The sequence below is a fragment of the Mytilinidion resinicola genome, assembly GCF_010093595.1.
Source record: "Mytilinidion resinicola strain CBS 304.34 unplaced genomic scaffold BDZ99scaffold_20, whole genome shotgun sequence".
Classification (NCBI taxonomy): Eukaryota; Fungi; Ascomycota; class Dothideomycetes; order Mytilinidiales; family Mytilinidiaceae; genus Mytilinidion; species Mytilinidion resinicola.
The window spans coordinates 332,104-348,043 of NW_022985456.1; the positions used below are offsets into that span (position 1 = coordinate 332,104).

Sequence of the window (15,940 nt, forward strand, 5' to 3'; positions counted from 1 at the left end):
TTCCGCCGTGTAACTCGGTGATTAGAAAGGAAAGGGCTGGCTTCTGCCCACCCGGGGGGGGGGGGCGGGCTCCGTCGTGTCTGTGAGGTTGGAGGCGTTTTGTCGTCACCTGCAAAAGTACGCAAGCAACGTTCACAGCTTTGGGGTGAATAGGATGGCATACCGCATACCGCATACCGCAAACCGCAAACCGCAACCGGGAATGGTTGGGCTTCGTTCAGGGCTCAAGGCTGACGGTGGCGTGCGTCTAGGGCGTGAGTAGCATACCGCAAGCCCCCCGAGGTGGGAAAGTTGGGTTTCCCACACCGCATTTTTGTCAAATGCCCTTGCTTGACGGAGGCATTTCCAGAGCCCAGCCAGCCCCAGACCAGCTGCCGAGCCGGGGGGGGGGAGGGGGCGTTTTGGGCGCGTTGCATGATGGGCAGCCCGGCTCGCCGGCTCGCCGAAGGGGTAGACTTAGCGGCGAAAGGGGAACAGTTAGCGGCCGAGATGGGCATCAATGACGGCTGCTGGGGGTTCTGAGGGACTCGGCGCGTAGGTATCGCCCATCGAGGCCAGGGGACTAGAGCATATCTACTGTATGTACCCTGCTTTTAGAGCATATCTATTGTGCCCCTGCTTTCAGAGCGTATCTGCTGTACCCTGCTTTGTAGAGCATGTCTACTGTACCCTCTTTTTTGCGGCGTGAGGACGGATGCAGGTGCGTGTGCAGTAGATACATGGATGGCTATGCATGCTGATCTGCCGCGCTTTTGTGCCGCTGCAGAGTGGTGTATCTGAAACAAGTGGGGACGGGGCTGCGGACGGAGAAGACTGCGCAGCGGACGATGCCATGCGGACGCTGTGGAGAGTGCGTCTTTGCGTACGTGGGAGAGTTGAGACATGGCTGCAGACGGAGTAAACTGCGCAGCGAACTATGAACTATGCTATGTGGACGCTTCAGCGAGTCTTGGAAGGGAGTGGGGCTTTGCGGCGTTGGAGAGGTGGTGTGGAGAAGAGGTTCGTCTAGAGAAAGCTACGTTAGAGTGTGTCGAAAGCAGCAACGCCAATCACACCATTTCCCGATTCTCAGGTCGAGGAGCCGGATGGGGGAATTGAGCTGAGCTGGATCGGCGGGGTGCGCGTTGAAGCGTGGAATGTCGTTATCTGTGGTCAGAGTAGACAGTCTGATGCTAGGTATTTCGCAACCTCGTCACGGACACTATCCATGGCCTGGCCATCGCGCGCGCTGTTTCATGATGGCTCGAAGCAGGTTTATCGAAGAATAGTCGTTGCTAGCGGTGCTTCGCGGCCTATAGATAACACTATCCGGATCCCAGTCGATATGCGATGGGTGCGTGCAGTCCGGCTTCTTCCCTCTCGCCCTCGTGATCGCGTCTCCTCATCCGAACTCACGATAAGATGATCCCAGCGAAGCCTTCTTTCAACCCTCGAGGCTGCCCGCAGCTCAGCCATCCAGCAGCAACAGCCGCGGGCGAGAACGTGGACGCCCGGCTGCCCCAACGCATGAAGTGGTGATGGAGGTGGCCCGTGGTGGATGGGCGGCAGGGATGCGCGTCGGCTTGATGCCAGATTGTCGACATTGACCCTTCCCCGCAATCCTGCACGAGCGTCCCAGAGCAGCGCCGTGATAGGGTCCCGCGTGCAAGCCACCACGTGTGGTGTGGGTGGCTGACAGGCCGCGGCGCGGGAGTGGTGTGGTGGAGCGCGGTGTGAACGGTGAGGGTGGAATAGAAGGGGGGTTGCGCTTCTGTTCCATCTGCAGCCGCGTAAGCCGAGGCAAGGCATGGTTTGTTGATGTAGTGAGAGCGTGAGAGTGTGCTTTACGAGACACAGGCCGGTGAGGGAATCGAATGGGGGACTACGGAGTCGACTCCTCAGTGAGTGAGTGAGTGCGAGCAAGAGCAGGCTTTCGGGATAGTCGGAGACTACACATCAGCACTGCTTCGTGTGTGGCGAAGCGGACGCGATACTGCTCGAAGAAGACGCGATTTTCCTGTCTCAAGACCAAAAGCAGACGTTGACTGTCTCATCGTTCCGCGGGGCGTCGACCTAGAAGCAACTCCGGCACGCCCGCCGTCCGGACGTAGCATCCTTCGATGCAAGATCAATACGCCGTGCATGCGGATCGCGAGATTGACGACGCACGACACGGGAGAATTGGAATAGCGGAGAGAGAGACACGTGAGAGGGTTGCTAGAGGAGGGCAGCAGGGAACCAGGAATACGAGCTTCCGCCATTGGCATCCGTATCGAAGGCTGCAGAGCAAGGGTCTCGAATCCTGCGAACCAACTTCGCTAACACCATCTTTAGGCTTTCATCCATTCACGCATGTGCTCCCTCCAACATGCGGCGCGACGGGCGTAGGCGACTTCCGCCACCCCAGCCTCGTAGGGCCGCAGCCTGTCTCGAGAGAACGCCGCTATGGCTGCTGGGGGAGCCTCGTAGGGCTGCATGCGAGACAGCTGACACGCCTCGAAGCGATGCCTGCGAGCATACTTCCGTCACACGTTCGAGAAGAGAGCTCTGGCCACCGAGTCTTGGAGACGCCAACGACTCGTGTTTCTGCCTAGGGCCGTTATGCGAACAGGTGATGGATGTTTCGGCGGAGGGGAAAGGAACTGGGCAGTGAGTAGGGAGTCGGGTATGCTGACCTTTTGATTAGAAACATTGGCCGGTTTCTCGACGGATGCGCTGCGGAATCAGAGCCCTGGTCTATTGGCAGTACCGAGCGTTCCGCGGTCGTACGCTTGGGGATCGATGGAAGGCAGTTCGCATGAAGAAAACAGGCCACAGCCACTCTCACCCCCTAGACCCGATGTCAATGCACACAGTGATTGCACATCTGCATAGGATGTAGATATTCGAATCAAGCAGCTTACTCTTCTCATCAGACAGTCTCAACTAGGCTTCCAAATCCCGAGTTTCCCGCCGCAAAAGTCACCCAAACCCCTTATAGGCTCTACAGAAAGACAAGCCCCTTACTCGACGTCAAGAATAAGATGCAAGACGTGCGTCAGGCCTCCAAGAGGCTTACCACCGACAGATCGGTAAGAAATCCAAAGAGAAACCACGCCAATGCCTTCACTTTGTCTACACGATACCAAAATAGTCACATTTTACTTACATTCCTCTTCATGCACTATTCCTTTCCTATCACCCCTTATTCCGATCCCTCATCAACAATCAAATATGCTTTAAGATATGTCACCCGCATCACCATCTCACGCACTCTCTTCTCCACCCCCTGCGTATGCATAACCGTTGTTACCCGAGCCTCACCGATCAGCCAGCCCTACGCTCCGCATTTGAGGTCTGCGTCAGCCCTATGGCTATTTTCTTAACTGTCAGCCCTACGAGCTTACTATCCTGTCATCATCCATGCCCATGCAGCTCATTAAGTCGTAGCGAGGTCGGATCCATGCAGATGGTAATATCAAGGCTTTCCTTTTTAGTCGTTTTCAGAAACCTAGTCCGACCTCACTTGATCTTTCCTCTGGTAGGGGTGCGGATGTGATGGTGTACCAGTCATCTGGCAGATTGATGTCAGTAACAATGGTAAGGCCTGCTGAGTTGATGCTGACGTCTGAATGCGCGGCTTTGCTGGGTATCGTTGCTTGTGGGTGGGATTCGGAGGCATGTGAGAAATGCTGCTCCGAGACTTTGGGGTTCATCGCTCAGGTCTCTCCGGAACTCAGGCGAGCAACGAGTGCCTGGCTTGACAGAAACATGAGATCACCGAGCGTTGGAGAGCGATGCTTGACATTTTCTTTCGGCCCACGCCCAATCAAGTAGGGTAAGATACATCGCCGCCCCCTTTTTTCATACCTCAAAAGCTCTCCTATTCACTTCTTCAATCAATAGTAGTCAAAACTAACATACCCTGTCCACATTCATCTACTTTAATATTGCTTCATTTCACGACGTTCGCGTGATATTCCATTTCCAACTCACTGGACACCCTTGTAGACTCAACCAACCTAGCCACTCTCTCATCGTCCTCTCCAATTCACCAGGTTCAAAATCTCCTACTCTCTCTCTAGCGCAAGCCACCCATTCAATCCACCGTCCAAAAAGACAAGAACGAATCAAAAGAGAAAACAAACGTCCGGCACCAAGGATCGAACTTGGATCTTGAATTACACGGTCTCTGGGCCAGTGGGACTTGGATCCCCAGCAACTGTCACATATTATAGCCAACTGAACCACACCGGATTGGATCTTGGACTTACAGGTGCCACGAATTCACGGTATTATGTAGCGTTGTTTTGATGTTTTGCGGACAGCAGCTGACCTGCCCTGCTTCAAAGATACATTCACCCCTTTCGCTTTAACTATTTCCTTCGACACCGCGCTTTTACTTCTTCACCTAACCACCGCGCGAGCAAAAAGAATGAGGCAGAGTATGTCCGGCGTCAAGGATCGAACTTGGGTCTTGTCACGACCATCGGCCTGCGTGGCACATCAGCTCACAGATTGACTGCCAAACAGATTGCCACACAGATTGAATGTGCCGTAAGATATTATAGCCAACTAAACCACACCGGATTTGATTCTAATGTTGAAGATGCCATGAAGAGACGGTATTATGTAGCGGTGTTTCGACGTTTTGCGGAGACCTCTTGACTCCTCACGACGTCAAGCAATGCATTCTCGGATGCCAAACAATTTATTAAAACCGTAGATGCTAATCTCCATAGGACTACTAACGGGCGAAGTAGTCTCGATACGTCCTGCCGTCCTGGTCCCACATCTGGGTTTTGGTCCCACATCTGGGTTTTGATAGATGATAATTCACCCGTACCTCAACTCCCTTCTAGAATTGACTTGGCGATCTTCTCAGCGAACATATCTGGTCGCTCGTCAATGTTGGATCTCACATAGGACGGGAATTCCGATGGAGAACGTTGAGAACACTCACAAGTAGAAGACATAGGATGCCCAAGGGGGCCAGCTGGGAAGGCGCCGGTATCCACAACGCGAAGCCCCGTAACGCCATCGACCTGGGCCCGGAATTCAACTACGGCTGACTTGTTCACTCGTAGGACCCATCTTGCCTATACGTGGACACATCACTGAATTTGCTACAGCGATGCCAGCGCATGGAAAAGAACATACAAGTCGAAGTGCCATGAAAAATGAAACTTCCGTGCTCTTTTATATATCCCAAAACGTCGTTCTAGCTAGTAATATTGAGGCGTGGAAGAACTTCCGCTGTGATAGTGCCCCAATGAGAGGAAATCTGGCGGAGTCGCCGAAATGCCGCAACAGCTTGTTTCGACATCCGCGTTCTCCGCCAGCCACTTTGGATTGATGATCGGTGGGTTGAAAACGTCTGCACTGGAAATGGACATGTTGCCCTTCGACTGGGTGGCTAATAGCACAGCGGCAAGCACGACGAAGTTGTCTGTTGGCGTAACCTGGACGAAGTCAATTGGTATGTTAGAAAGAGGGAGATATTCGGCCAAGGTCGAGTTGCTAAAGTTTTCCGCTGAGAGCCGGTGAGTTTCTCGAATGCTGAAGCTGGTCAACGACAGGTTTGAATATGATCTTCATGGTGCTCTTACTGATGCCCTGGCCGGCCCCGAAACCAGAAAGAGGACCCGATCTGTTATCTAGATATTCAGACAGCGCAGTCTCGACGACCTCAGGGTTGCCAATCTGAAACTGCGTATTGGTGGTGACGTTGAGATTGAGGAAAAAGCGACTCCTACAACTAAGTGAGCAAGTCTTCTCTTGACCCAATCGAAGGGTACTAGTTACTCATACATACCCATAAATTCCGTTACGCTCCAGGGAGGCTAGCTAAAACATCGATGCCGTGCTGCTAAAGCGTCCCAGCGGGACCAGGTGCGAAAAAGAGGATACCACATAACACTGACCTACTCGATCCTGCAAACCCGTTATTGTCTGCAGCAAATTGGCTTTTGTCGGCCTCTGAGTCTGGCTATAGACGCAACTCTCCCCAGCACGGCAGCACCTGTCGCACGCAGGCTGTTTCTCCATCGCACCGCACTTTGCGGTCCGGCATAGCTTGCACGCAATGCGCCATGAGCCACTCATGGTCATCCAAACAGTTGCGGGAGACAACAGCCGTCACATTTTTCTTGTCCATACGATGTAGATACAAGAATTCGCAAACCCGTATCAAGCAGCACTTCCTGCCGACGCCCAGCGCAAAAAGCGGGGCTCGGAGGTCTCCAAGCAGCGTCTCATGCATCCCAGCCAGGCGCGGCATATCCTACTCGGGACCCGCCAGATTGTGAGCCACGCTTATGTTTGAGACTCCTAGATTCGTTATTTTGACCGGTGTCTGTATGTCCTTATACTCGTATGCTTAAAGCCACCACCGAGGGGAATCGGCAAGCGATGGTCGTTCTAGTCACGTGATACTTTCGCGAACGTGGGGAGGCTTTGCGCGCGGATAAGGCGGTCCTGGCGATACCTGACTGTTTTCGTAGTAAGGGAGGTGCTGAACTGCTGTAGATGCTTGAATTGACAAGGTTTGTGGGAAAAAAAAACACCACACACCTAACAAACGCAATCATTGGAATCCAACCACAATAGCCACAAATACCGGTCGAAATCTACTCTCCTTAAGCTACGGAATAGAACTATCGCTTAAACAAAAGTCTCCGGACGCGTTCTAAGCGTTATTTGCCAATGCTGTTATAGGAAGCTAATTCTACCCATCCACGCATAACCCCCTATTATAAGATCTCTCCTATACTTTTGCATATACTATAGCCACATTGGAACTAAGGATATAAGGCTGTTAGGTAGATATAGGATAGTGTAGACCTAGAAACCTGACAGTTATAAAGCATAGCGCTGGCGCAACTGGAAGGGCTAGGTCTACCGCACCACCGCACACCGCAGTCTTAGTGGATCCAGCACTCTGCGCTAAGTAGAGGAACTGGCCGCTTTAGTGTAAAACATAGATAATCCGATATATCTATAAGGACATCTGCTGGCTAATAGCAGGCGCACCAGACACATATTAGGGCTATAACCTAGGGAATCACCACATCTACAGGAAATACTTGGGAGGAAGAGGGAGGAATGGGCTTATACAGGTGGCAGTTTTCCTTTGGATACTGAAAGGTTTTTTCCTGCTACTGTATTTTTGTTGTTGTCATTGTAATTCCTGTAGATGGATCCTACACCTGGGGGTTTTGGACCCCCAGGCAGCCGGAGAGGGCTTCTGCGCCCTCTGGTAGAACGGCCACGCGGCGTGCGCCTTCGGCGGTCTACATCCGCAAAATGAAAGAACCAACCAACCAACCGACGAGATTTGTGATGCTCATGTCCGCGCGCTGGGGTGGAGGTCGGAACAAAGACGCAGGCGATGAATGCTAACGCCATATCTCGTTAGCCATCGACGCTAGTGACCATACCACCGGGAGAAATGGGTTAACGAGACGCCGACATCTAACTATTTACCGCACGGCAGTCCTCAGCTCTAACCCAACGACATTATCACATCTCGCATCTACTCTCTAGCCTTTGCGAGAGCGACTTTTCTTCGATTAATCACTCTTATCCCTTCCTCTTACCGTTATTTATCATGAACATTGGCAAGAAGTCGATACCCTTCAAGCCCGAGCAAGACATCCCTCCGCTCGATGGCAAGGTGATCCTGATTACGGGCGGAAATATCGGCCTGGGAAAGCAGTGCGTGCTAGAGTACGCGCGCCACAACCCCGCCCAAATCTGGCTGGCCGCACGCAGTCTCGACAAGGCGGCAGCAGCAGTCGCAGAAATCCAGCAGCAGCTCCCCAACCCAGCGCCTATCAAGCTTCTCGAACTTGATCTATCATCCCTCGCATCAGTGCAGACGGCCGCCCGCACGTTCTCCGCCGCATCAGCGCGCCTGGACATCCTCATGCTCAATGCCGGCATCATGGCCGCGCCGCCCGGCCTCACCACCGACGGCTACGAGCTGCAGTGGGGCACCAACTACGTCGGCCACGCGCTGCTGGCGAAGCTGCTGCTGCCCGTGCTGGACACGACTGCGCGCAGCAAGCCCGGCGCCGACGTGCGCGTCATCACGCTGTCGTCGCACGGCCACTCGCTGGCGCCAAAGCCCGAGGGCATCCGGTTCGACACTCTGCGCACGCCGGCCGACGCGCTGGGGCCGTACGGCCGCTACGGCCAGAGCAAGCTCGCCGCGATCCTCTGGGCGCGGCAGATGGCGCAGCGGTACCCGCAGTTCACCGTGACCTCGATCCATCCGGGCGTGGTGAGGACGAACTTGATGAATAATGCGACGGGCTCGCCGTTGGTCGTGCGGCTTTTGGGCAAGGTTGCGAACTGGGTCGTCACGCCGGTGGAGCAGGGGGCGCGGAATCAGCTCTGGGCGTCGGTGGCGGAGGGTGTGGAGTCCGGCGAGTATTATGAGCCGGTTGGGATAGGGGGCACAGCGACGGCGTTTGGAAAGGACGAGAAGCTGGCGCAGAAGCTCTGGGACTGGACGGAGAAGGAACTCGAAGGATACACTGCTTGATTTTGGTTTCAGGTCCAGGAACTCTTTTTGAAATGTGGATTTTCTATGCAGCAGTTCGCGGTTGAGGGAGCATATTAGATCCTTACCTTGAAGCATAGTCCTGGACGAGTTTTCGGGTGGCGGGAATATTGGGTTTCTTCTTGATTAGAGGCTGAGAAGGCGACCTAGAAGCAGTATCGGATTATCGTCCAACTTCGTGCATGCATACCTCCAACACATGGTGTATGGCAGACTAGGGGAGCTTATTCCCTCCATGCTAATATGAAGGCATGCCGACAAGTATTGTGATGGTGATTATGATGGGTGAAGAGAAATAAGGCTCCAGGGCAGCTATTCAGTAAGGTGAGCGACGGACAGGCCGTGGTGAATGTGACTCTATCATTACGTGTTACACCCAAGGAGGCGGTGTTCAGCAACGCGCACCAGACAACCATTCCTGAATAGAAATCAAAGCGCCCAGGGCAGGCTTGAACTAGTTCAGATGTCCGTGTATCTATACCTAGTGACTGTATCAAGTACCGCGCACGCAGTATCGCCTCGGCCCTCCCATACGCACCTCGCAGGGGAACTGCTACCTGTACTCGGTCGTCCATTGCAAGAGATGTCGTGAAGTCACATCTCGTCCTTGCTCCTGCTCGACTCTTTTGAGACAGTAGCTATACAGGCTCGCTACTATACCACGCAACCTTTAGTTAAAGGGAGGTGAAGGATAGTTGGTGACTTGTGGATTGTACCCATTCTTGTGGGCATCCATGATTAGGTCGTGGAGGTCGCCCAACATGTTGATATCGGACGTGTTGTATTCATGAAGATGACCTTCAGCTCGGCGTCAGTATTCTCATCTTCGTATCGACTCGAGCTGCCGGTTCAGACAAGCTGGCCATCGCGGCGGAAGAAGCATCCATTGGCGAAGGATGAGGAAGCCTTCACATTTGATATCGACGACAGGGAGAAACTGTCCGGGATAGCATCTGTAAGGTCAATCGTCAGTCTGGCTGATGAATATAATGCCGTCGTTTGGAAGATGTTAGGTGCTCGATGGACGTACCAAGACTGTTCTGAATCCCGTTCTGTCGTTCCGCAAATAGACTTGCGGTATAGAACGGTGCCGCATGTCATTGGAAGGCTCGTGACTCACCGAGATCAGGCTCGTGGCCGTTAATTGTGGAAACAAAATCTCGGCCAATATCCAGGTCCTGTTCGGCGGGTGGAATGTGCTCGCCAGAGGAGTTCGGACGGTTGCCAGTGGTATCAATACTATTGGTCTGGAAAATCACAAGTCAGCTCTATCGTAACTGAAAGCTGCTCAGTAAACATACTTCAACCACCTTGTCGCCTTCGACACGAACTTCGTGGTCTCGTAGTCGCCGCATGAGCTCGAGAAAGGTGCTCTTCTGGAATTTCTCGCTCGTGTTGTCAGCTACGCTTTCTAACAGCTTCCCAGCGGTCTGCGCCATTTGATCCTGTTCGTTTCGAGTCTGTTCCTTAGACCTCGGCTGTTGCCCATGTTCTTGCTGGAGAGGTTGCAGAGCATTACGGCCGTGCGTTATATACCCTGCAGCCTCAAGATCCGCCCAAAGGTTCGGCCAGTTGTTATCGAGGGAAATTGCTAAGTCTGCGGGATACATCGACATGAGTCTCCCGTTGATTTTCTGAATCAAGGCAGCAACACGGGTCTCGATCTCCTCAGGTATGATGTCGGCGTGCTGTCTATTCGCGACAATATCCAGGGTGTCAATACACCACTTGGCCTCGCTGATATCAATGAATAGGGTTCCTTCCTGTTCAGTTTGCTCGAGGTGGCTCAGATAGACTTCCGCCTCAGTGGTTGCTCCGGTGCTGATCAGACTTCGCAGCTTCATCGTGAGATACACGGCTATAGCATTTGTTAGCTTGGAATCTTAGCGGAGTGAGGGTCAATCGTACGGTATCTCTTATCCCTGATCCCCAACAGAATTGGATCCGTTTCCGCAGGTAACTGTGTAGACACCTTCTCCACAGCCGCCTCTTCTTGGAGCACCTCTGCCTGAGCCTCTGCAAAGGCCCGCTCAAAAGCTGATTCGTCGAATTGTGCGATATCAGCCTTTTGTTTCCCTTCCGCGACCGACATGTTCTGCTCTTGCATGGGGCGTCCAAAAGCCGACTGCCCGAACGTCGACCCTGTATAACCACCCATCCCATACCCTGGCATCCCACCGTACATGTTCATATTCTGTGCGGGAGGTTGGTAGGCCTGCTGAGCGGCTCCGGGCGCCTGCTGGCTCACGAAATCCTGGTGCCATGACGATTGTGCTGCCGACGCCTGTGGTCTGAAGTGGTGGTTTTGCTGGGGTTGTGGGGATGAAATCTGTAGACGCTGGAAGTCGGAAGCCCAGCCCCCGGCCTGGGGTTGTGGCGAGAACCGCGGTTGAAGTTGTGCGTGAGCTAGGTGAGGAGGGAGATGCTGAAAGTCGGGATGAGGCGGTGGCGCGTGTCCAGCTTGAAAGGCGTCGAACTCGGGGTCTAGGAGGCCGACATTCTGGTTAGAAGTAGAGCGGAAGGACTGTATCAGGACTCAGCTTTGAGGAAGTCTGGGGGAGGTTGGAAGAGTATAATACTGACCTGTGAGGGCGACTGCCGCGAAATCAAGCGGTCCTGCTGCAGAGTTCTGTCTGCGGCTGTGTGTTTCTGGAAGTTCTGGAGTGGATTTGCAGGCCCGCAGAGTGCGTCTGCCATGGTCGTACAACACCGTCTGAGGTGGCCCGGACAACTATCGAGCTTGCCGAAACTGTCGCTTTACAATCTTTAGATGGACCGGAGGACCTCGACCAGTGCTAGGCAAGTGTAGAGAAGCCTAGAGAGAGTGGGTACAGTAAAGGAAATCTAAGAGTATCGAAGGGAGAAGAGGGAGGTGTACAGGAAACGAAGAGAGAAATCGCCGTCGGATACCTATGTCCTGTGATGCATGCGGGCCGAGGATGTCAGTGGGATCGTCCACCATGCTGAGTAAGCCGATTTGAGCTGCTTAGTTAACTACAGAAGTTCTCTATTCTCCATCAACACAAGGCTCCTATTCTGACGCTGTCTGAGGTGGCCCGTAGAGCTATTGGGCTTGTCAAAACTGTTGTTTTCCAATTCTTGAGAGCGTACCAGGGGACCTCAGGCGGTGTTAAGCAAGTGTACTTAAGCTTAGTGGTGTACGGTAATCTTCGGTCTATAACTAGGCTACCCTCAAAATCTCGGGACCTAATTCCACCTATTGAGCCCCGTGTCTTCATATTCACACTAGGCCACCGGACGTGAGAGGGTGGTGTAGGTTAATTTGATCAAGACGATAATCCAAAAGCTACATGGTTACAGCCTTCGAAAGTGTTTCAATCAGTCATCAAAGATGTGAACCGTATGTAATCTACTTTACTGAAAATGAGCATTTTAGACTAGCAAGCATGTGATAGACAGAGGGCTTTCGTCCACTCATTCGTCTTGTGCTTTTATCTTATTTTGTTTCAATTACTGCTCGCTACGATGAAGAGCGGAATAACGCCTAGAAAGCTAGATTTTATCATTAGAAACCCGACCGCTCCATGACACTCTCGATGAAAGCAACAATGCCATCCACCCCTTTAGGCTCATTAACCCAATGACCACCGTCCGGATAACATGACATCTCCACCGTCATTCCCAGTGCCTTCAACCCATCGCATAGTGCTTTGCCATTCGCGACAGGCACTACCCCGTCGTCTTCGGAATGTGAGAGAAATACCGGCGTTTGGAGCACGATCGGATCCTCGGTATCATGGTCTAGGGAGAGTAACTGACGAATGGAGTTAATGCGTTGTGTGGGCGATGATGTCTTTTGTACAATTTCTTGGATCGCATCCTCGAATGGAAGCCAGCTGCAAAGGCCAATAAAACCGCCGAGTCGAGCACCATTTTGCAACAGGGCGTGGATAGCCGTCGCACATCCTTGGCTGATGCCCCCGAGAAAGATCCGATCCATAGGAACTTCGGCCGATTCGTCTTTCAAGACTCGTAGTAGGAACTCCACACTCTCTTGCAGGCCCTGTTCCTGCAGTTCCATGCGCTCGTTGGGACGCTGGACAGACGCCATGTCGAACCACTGGCACATTTCCTCGTTGTCGACCTCTGCGTGTCGCATAGCTGCACAGGGGAAGACCCATTTGATGCCCGGGAAGATTTGAGTGAAGAAGCGGTCGTCGCTGGCCTGGCTTTCGAAAAATTCACTCTCGAACTCAGTCGCTGTGCTGCCGCGACCGTGGAGAAATATGATTGTGTGTGTATGTGTCGCTGTCGGAGCCACGACGTGGATGTTGGGTTTGATGGCCGTCATATTTTCTATGCAGTGAGAAAAATGAGATGTTTGGCGAAGCTTAGATGGTGTTATGAGTTCGAAGGTTGAGACGTGAGAGTAAATGAGATGGTAAGAGCGTCGGTCTGAAAAACTGCCCGCGAATGTGCGCTCTGATGGTTGGTTGGTTGGACTCTGTGGTCCGCAAGGGACATCAGAGCCAGACTTTCAAGAGCACTATTAGTCTCATCTAATTCACGCTGAACCTCGCCTCCGACGGTTGAGGCAAGTTATGCAGTTGCTTGGGACCGACGGGTACAGACTTGCGGTAGTAAAGAAATAGAGCTCGTGTATTAGTTACTGTAAAATTAGATGAGTTAACAGCAGCTCTGTTACGAATTTTCTGGTGATCTTGATTGCATTTCGAAAGCGGACGATGGGTTTGATGTTGCAAGTGCCTAGATTTTAGTGATGATGGATGTTAGAGGAGTCGTCGAATGAAATATGACAGATATAAGTTCGCAGGATCTAATCAGATCCCGAGACTAGCCCCAAGGACAGTGCGCAACTGTCCCATCGCAACTTCCCCGATGCCAAATAACACAACACTCCCGCAAATAATTCCCCACAACCATGGCAAGTTCACGTGCCTCACTCCTTCCCTCCGAACTCCCCTTACTAACACTTCACCAGGCGCAAGTAATTTCAAACTCGGGCCACGATGACATGATAGTACGCCCTCTCCCTCTCCCCCAACACCCACCCCTCCAGCTCGACCTGCACACCTTCGCTCGACACCATGGCCCTCGTAGCCAAATTGCAGAGACGGCGTTCTACCACCGTGGAAGAGGACTCCCTGATCATGAAGCTGAACGGAACGCAGCACGATGCGGTCCTGGACTACTACGGGCGCCGGCTAGCGACGTGCTCGTCGGACAAGACAATCAAGATATTCGAGGTAGAGGGCGAGTCGCATAGGCTCACTGAGACACTGAAAGGGTACGCACACCCCTCTACATTCCCCCCTCTCCAATCCATCCGAAAACAAGCTCTAACTCTCCTCCCCACTAGCCACGAAGGCGCCGTCTGGTGCGTATCATGGGTCCGTCCTCCCTCCCTCCCCCCTCCCACCTCTCCACCCCACTAACACCCCTTGCCCCCCTCCCAGGCCCACCCCAAATACGGCTCCATCCTGGCCTCGGCCTCCTACGACGGCAAAGTCTTCATCTGGCGCGAGCAAAACGCCGTCTGGCAGCGCATCTTCGTCTTCGAGCACCACACGGCCTCGGTCAACCTCGTCGCGTGGGCGCCCCACGAGGCCGGCTGCCTGCTGGCCTGCGCCTCCTCGGACAGCAACGTCAGCGTGCTCGAGTTCAAGAACAACACGTGGGAGCATCAGCTCATCCAGGCGCACGGGACGGGCGTCAACGCCGTCAGCTGGGCGCCGGCGATTGCGCCGGGGGCCATGCTCGCGGGGAGCGGCGGCGCGGGAGGCGCGTCTGCGGCGGGGGGGCTGAGGCGGTTCGTGACGGGGGGGAGTGATTGCATGGTTAAGGTGTGGGAGTTTAAGTATGTGGACCCCGGGTTGCTGGAGCTGCGGAGTTTGGAAGAGTGAGTGCTGATGTGTGAGAAACAGCCCGGAGACGAACAGCTATGCGCAGCTGGGCGAGAATCTCGTGGGCCATAACGATTGGGTGCGCGATGTGGCGTGGTCGCCGACGGTGCTGTCGAAGGCGTATATCGCGTCGGCGTCGCAGGACAAGACGGTCCGCATCTGGACCAGCGCGAATCCGGATCTACGTACGTGCTCTCCTTCCATCTCTCGTTGACAACCAACCCCGGGCTTCGACTGCTCTTGTTTTCGGGTCCAATGCGTACTAACCTGAACAGGCGAATGGAAGTCCACCGTCCTCAACGTCGAAGCCGTCGCCTGGCGCGTCAGCTGGAGCCTCAGCGGCAACGTCCTCGCCGTCAGCACGGGCGACAACCGGGTCAGCCTGTGGAAGGAGCGGCTGAGCGGCGGATGGGAGTGCGTGAAGACGATCGAGGAGTAAGTGGCGAGGAGGCCAGGCCAGGCACTCGTGTATTGTATCAAGGAAGGCAGCAGCTTTGAGCAGCAATTGGAGTCTGGGTAATCCAAAAGTCTGGAGGGCAATCTGGAGAAACTGGCGGTATGCATGGGGCTTGGGCGTGGTGCATTGGAGTGGAGGATTTGGGAGAGGTGGTAGGCCCGAGCTGGGGAGGTGTTGGTAGTGGTCTGCATCGGCGATGCGCGAGGGTGAGCTGGGTGATTAGACAATTTTTAGGGGTTTGTCGAATCGAGTGTGGATCCGGTTCCTACGATGTTGATGTTAGGGAGGTGTTGGTGAGAATGATGGTGACCACTGAACAAGGCAACCGGAGAAGATGTTGAGAAAGCTTCCTATTCTATTCTCTGATTTTGTCTAGACATGCGTTCAAAGGCACAGCGCTTGCTCGCTCACGCAATCAGTCCCACATCACGCACACCATCACCGCGCAAACACCCCACTTTGGAAAGTTTTCAAATGTTCATCTTTCATCAGGTTTCGCTACGGAACAAAACCAAACCAAAAACCAACTCCAGATCTATAGAAACCGCAAAAGGGAAACCCCGGTCGAACCCGTTCCAATCGCCAAAAAAGAGGTCGCCGATGCCAAAACTACCAAGGTAGAGTCGGTATCCAGGTCTCGGTTTTAGCGCCATGTCCATGACTTGATGGATGTGGGGGGCAGGGTGGGTATATATGCTCGAGGCCACGCTATGCAGAAAAAAAAACCAAAGAACAGGATAGAGAGAGCCAAAAGAAAAGGCATAAGCAACAAATTGCAAAGTCGAAAAGAGTGAAGCATGTATGCAAAAAGCCATTGCAGACGCTGAAGTTGTGAAGCCAGCAGGAAAGGAAATCGGGGTATCTTCCATCCATCCATCCAGCTGTGCTGAACTCCAAGCCGTGAGGTTTCGTGATGTGATGCCGAGGAAGCAGGGAGTTGACCAAAAGCTGCCCGGGGTGATTATAGTAACTGTGTATTGTGGACGGGGATGGGGATGCAGATGCTGCGCAGCAGACTTAAGGAATGGCTATGGTGAGCTCCAGGCGCGATGTCTTGGGAAAGGAATGTGAGAG

At 53.4% G+C, this 15,940-nt stretch overlaps 9 protein-coding genes across 9 annotated transcripts; 4 read left to right on the forward strand and 5 right to left on the reverse strand.

Moving 5' to 3' along the window:
- The first annotated feature begins 430 nt into the window (after positions 1 to 430).
- Positions 431 to 1,251, forward strand: BDZ99DRAFT_467111 (uncharacterized protein). Its single transcript, XM_033720943.1, has one exon. It carries the CDS (start codon positions 883 to 885, stop codon positions 1,096 to 1,098), a length of 216 nt encoding a protein of 71 aa, XP_033571832.1. The 5' UTR covers positions 431 to 882; the 3' UTR covers positions 1,099 to 1,251.
- On the reverse strand, positions 1,070 to 1,944 carry BDZ99DRAFT_144675 (uncharacterized protein). The gene has a single exon (XM_033712728.1). The coding sequence runs from the start codon at positions 1,786 to 1,788 to the stop codon at positions 1,255 to 1,257; it is 534 nt and encodes a 177-aa protein (XP_033571833.1). The 5' UTR covers positions 1,789 to 1,944; the 3' UTR covers positions 1,070 to 1,254.
- On the forward strand, positions 1,944 to 2,885 carry BDZ99DRAFT_144634 (uncharacterized protein). Its single transcript, XM_033712726.1, has one exon. It carries the CDS (start codon positions 2,100 to 2,102, stop codon positions 2,571 to 2,573), a length of 474 nt encoding a protein of 157 aa, XP_033571834.1. The 5' UTR covers positions 1,944 to 2,099; the 3' UTR covers positions 2,574 to 2,885.
- Positions 2,886 to 4,805: 1,920 nt separating this feature from the next.
- Positions 4,806 to 5,030, reverse strand: BDZ99DRAFT_397098 (uncharacterized protein; the record flags this gene model as incomplete). Its single annotated transcript, XM_033716029.1, has 1 exon — positions 4,806 to 5,030. A coding segment is annotated over one exon (225 nt), but the record flags the coding sequence as incomplete, so codon positions are not given.
- A 618-nt stretch (positions 5,031 to 5,648) lies between these two features.
- Positions 5,649 to 6,205, reverse strand: BDZ99DRAFT_144652 (uncharacterized protein). Its single transcript, XM_033712727.1, has 2 exons — positions 5,774 to 6,205; positions 5,649 to 5,710 (listed from the first exon to the last, which is right to left on the reverse strand). Exon 1 carries the CDS (start codon positions 6,067 to 6,069, stop codon positions 5,806 to 5,808), a length of 264 nt encoding a protein of 87 aa, XP_033571836.1. The 5' UTR covers positions 6,070 to 6,205; the 3' UTR covers positions 5,649 to 5,710; positions 5,774 to 5,805.
- Positions 6,206 to 7,567: 1,362 nt separating this feature from the next.
- On the forward strand, positions 7,568 to 8,506 carry BDZ99DRAFT_397010 (retinol dehydrogenase 14; the record flags this gene model as incomplete). The annotated part of the gene is made up of 1 exon (XM_033716024.1): positions 7,568 to 8,506. The coding sequence occupies one exon, from the start codon at positions 7,568 to 7,570 to the stop codon at positions 8,504 to 8,506; it is 939 nt and encodes a 312-aa protein (XP_033571837.1).
- An 867-nt stretch (positions 8,507 to 9,373) lies between these two features.
- Positions 9,374 to 11,221, reverse strand: BDZ99DRAFT_480878 (uncharacterized protein; the record flags this gene model as incomplete). Its single annotated transcript, XM_033722358.1, has 5 exons — positions 9,374 to 9,477; positions 9,645 to 9,771; positions 9,826 to 10,382; positions 10,433 to 11,048; positions 11,108 to 11,221. 5 exons carry the CDS (start codon positions 11,219 to 11,221, stop codon positions 9,374 to 9,376), a joined length of 1,518 nt encoding a protein of 505 aa, XP_033571838.1.
- A 689-nt stretch (positions 11,222 to 11,910) lies between these two features.
- On the reverse strand, positions 11,911 to 13,060 carry BDZ99DRAFT_467116 (alpha/beta-hydrolase). Its single transcript, XM_033720944.1, has one exon. It carries the CDS (start codon positions 12,834 to 12,836, stop codon positions 12,051 to 12,053), a length of 786 nt encoding a protein of 261 aa, XP_033571839.1. The 5' UTR covers positions 12,837 to 13,060; the 3' UTR covers positions 11,911 to 12,050.
- Positions 13,061 to 13,593: 533 nt separating this feature from the next.
- On the forward strand, positions 13,594 to 14,848 carry BDZ99DRAFT_396854 (WD40 repeat-like protein; the record flags this gene model as incomplete). The annotated part of the gene is made up of 5 exons (XM_033716018.1): positions 13,594 to 13,793; positions 13,866 to 13,896; positions 13,963 to 14,363; positions 14,431 to 14,594; positions 14,685 to 14,848. 5 exons carry the CDS (start codon positions 13,594 to 13,596, stop codon positions 14,846 to 14,848), a joined length of 960 nt encoding a protein of 319 aa, XP_033571840.1.
- Positions 14,849 to 15,940: the final 1,092 nt, after the last annotated feature.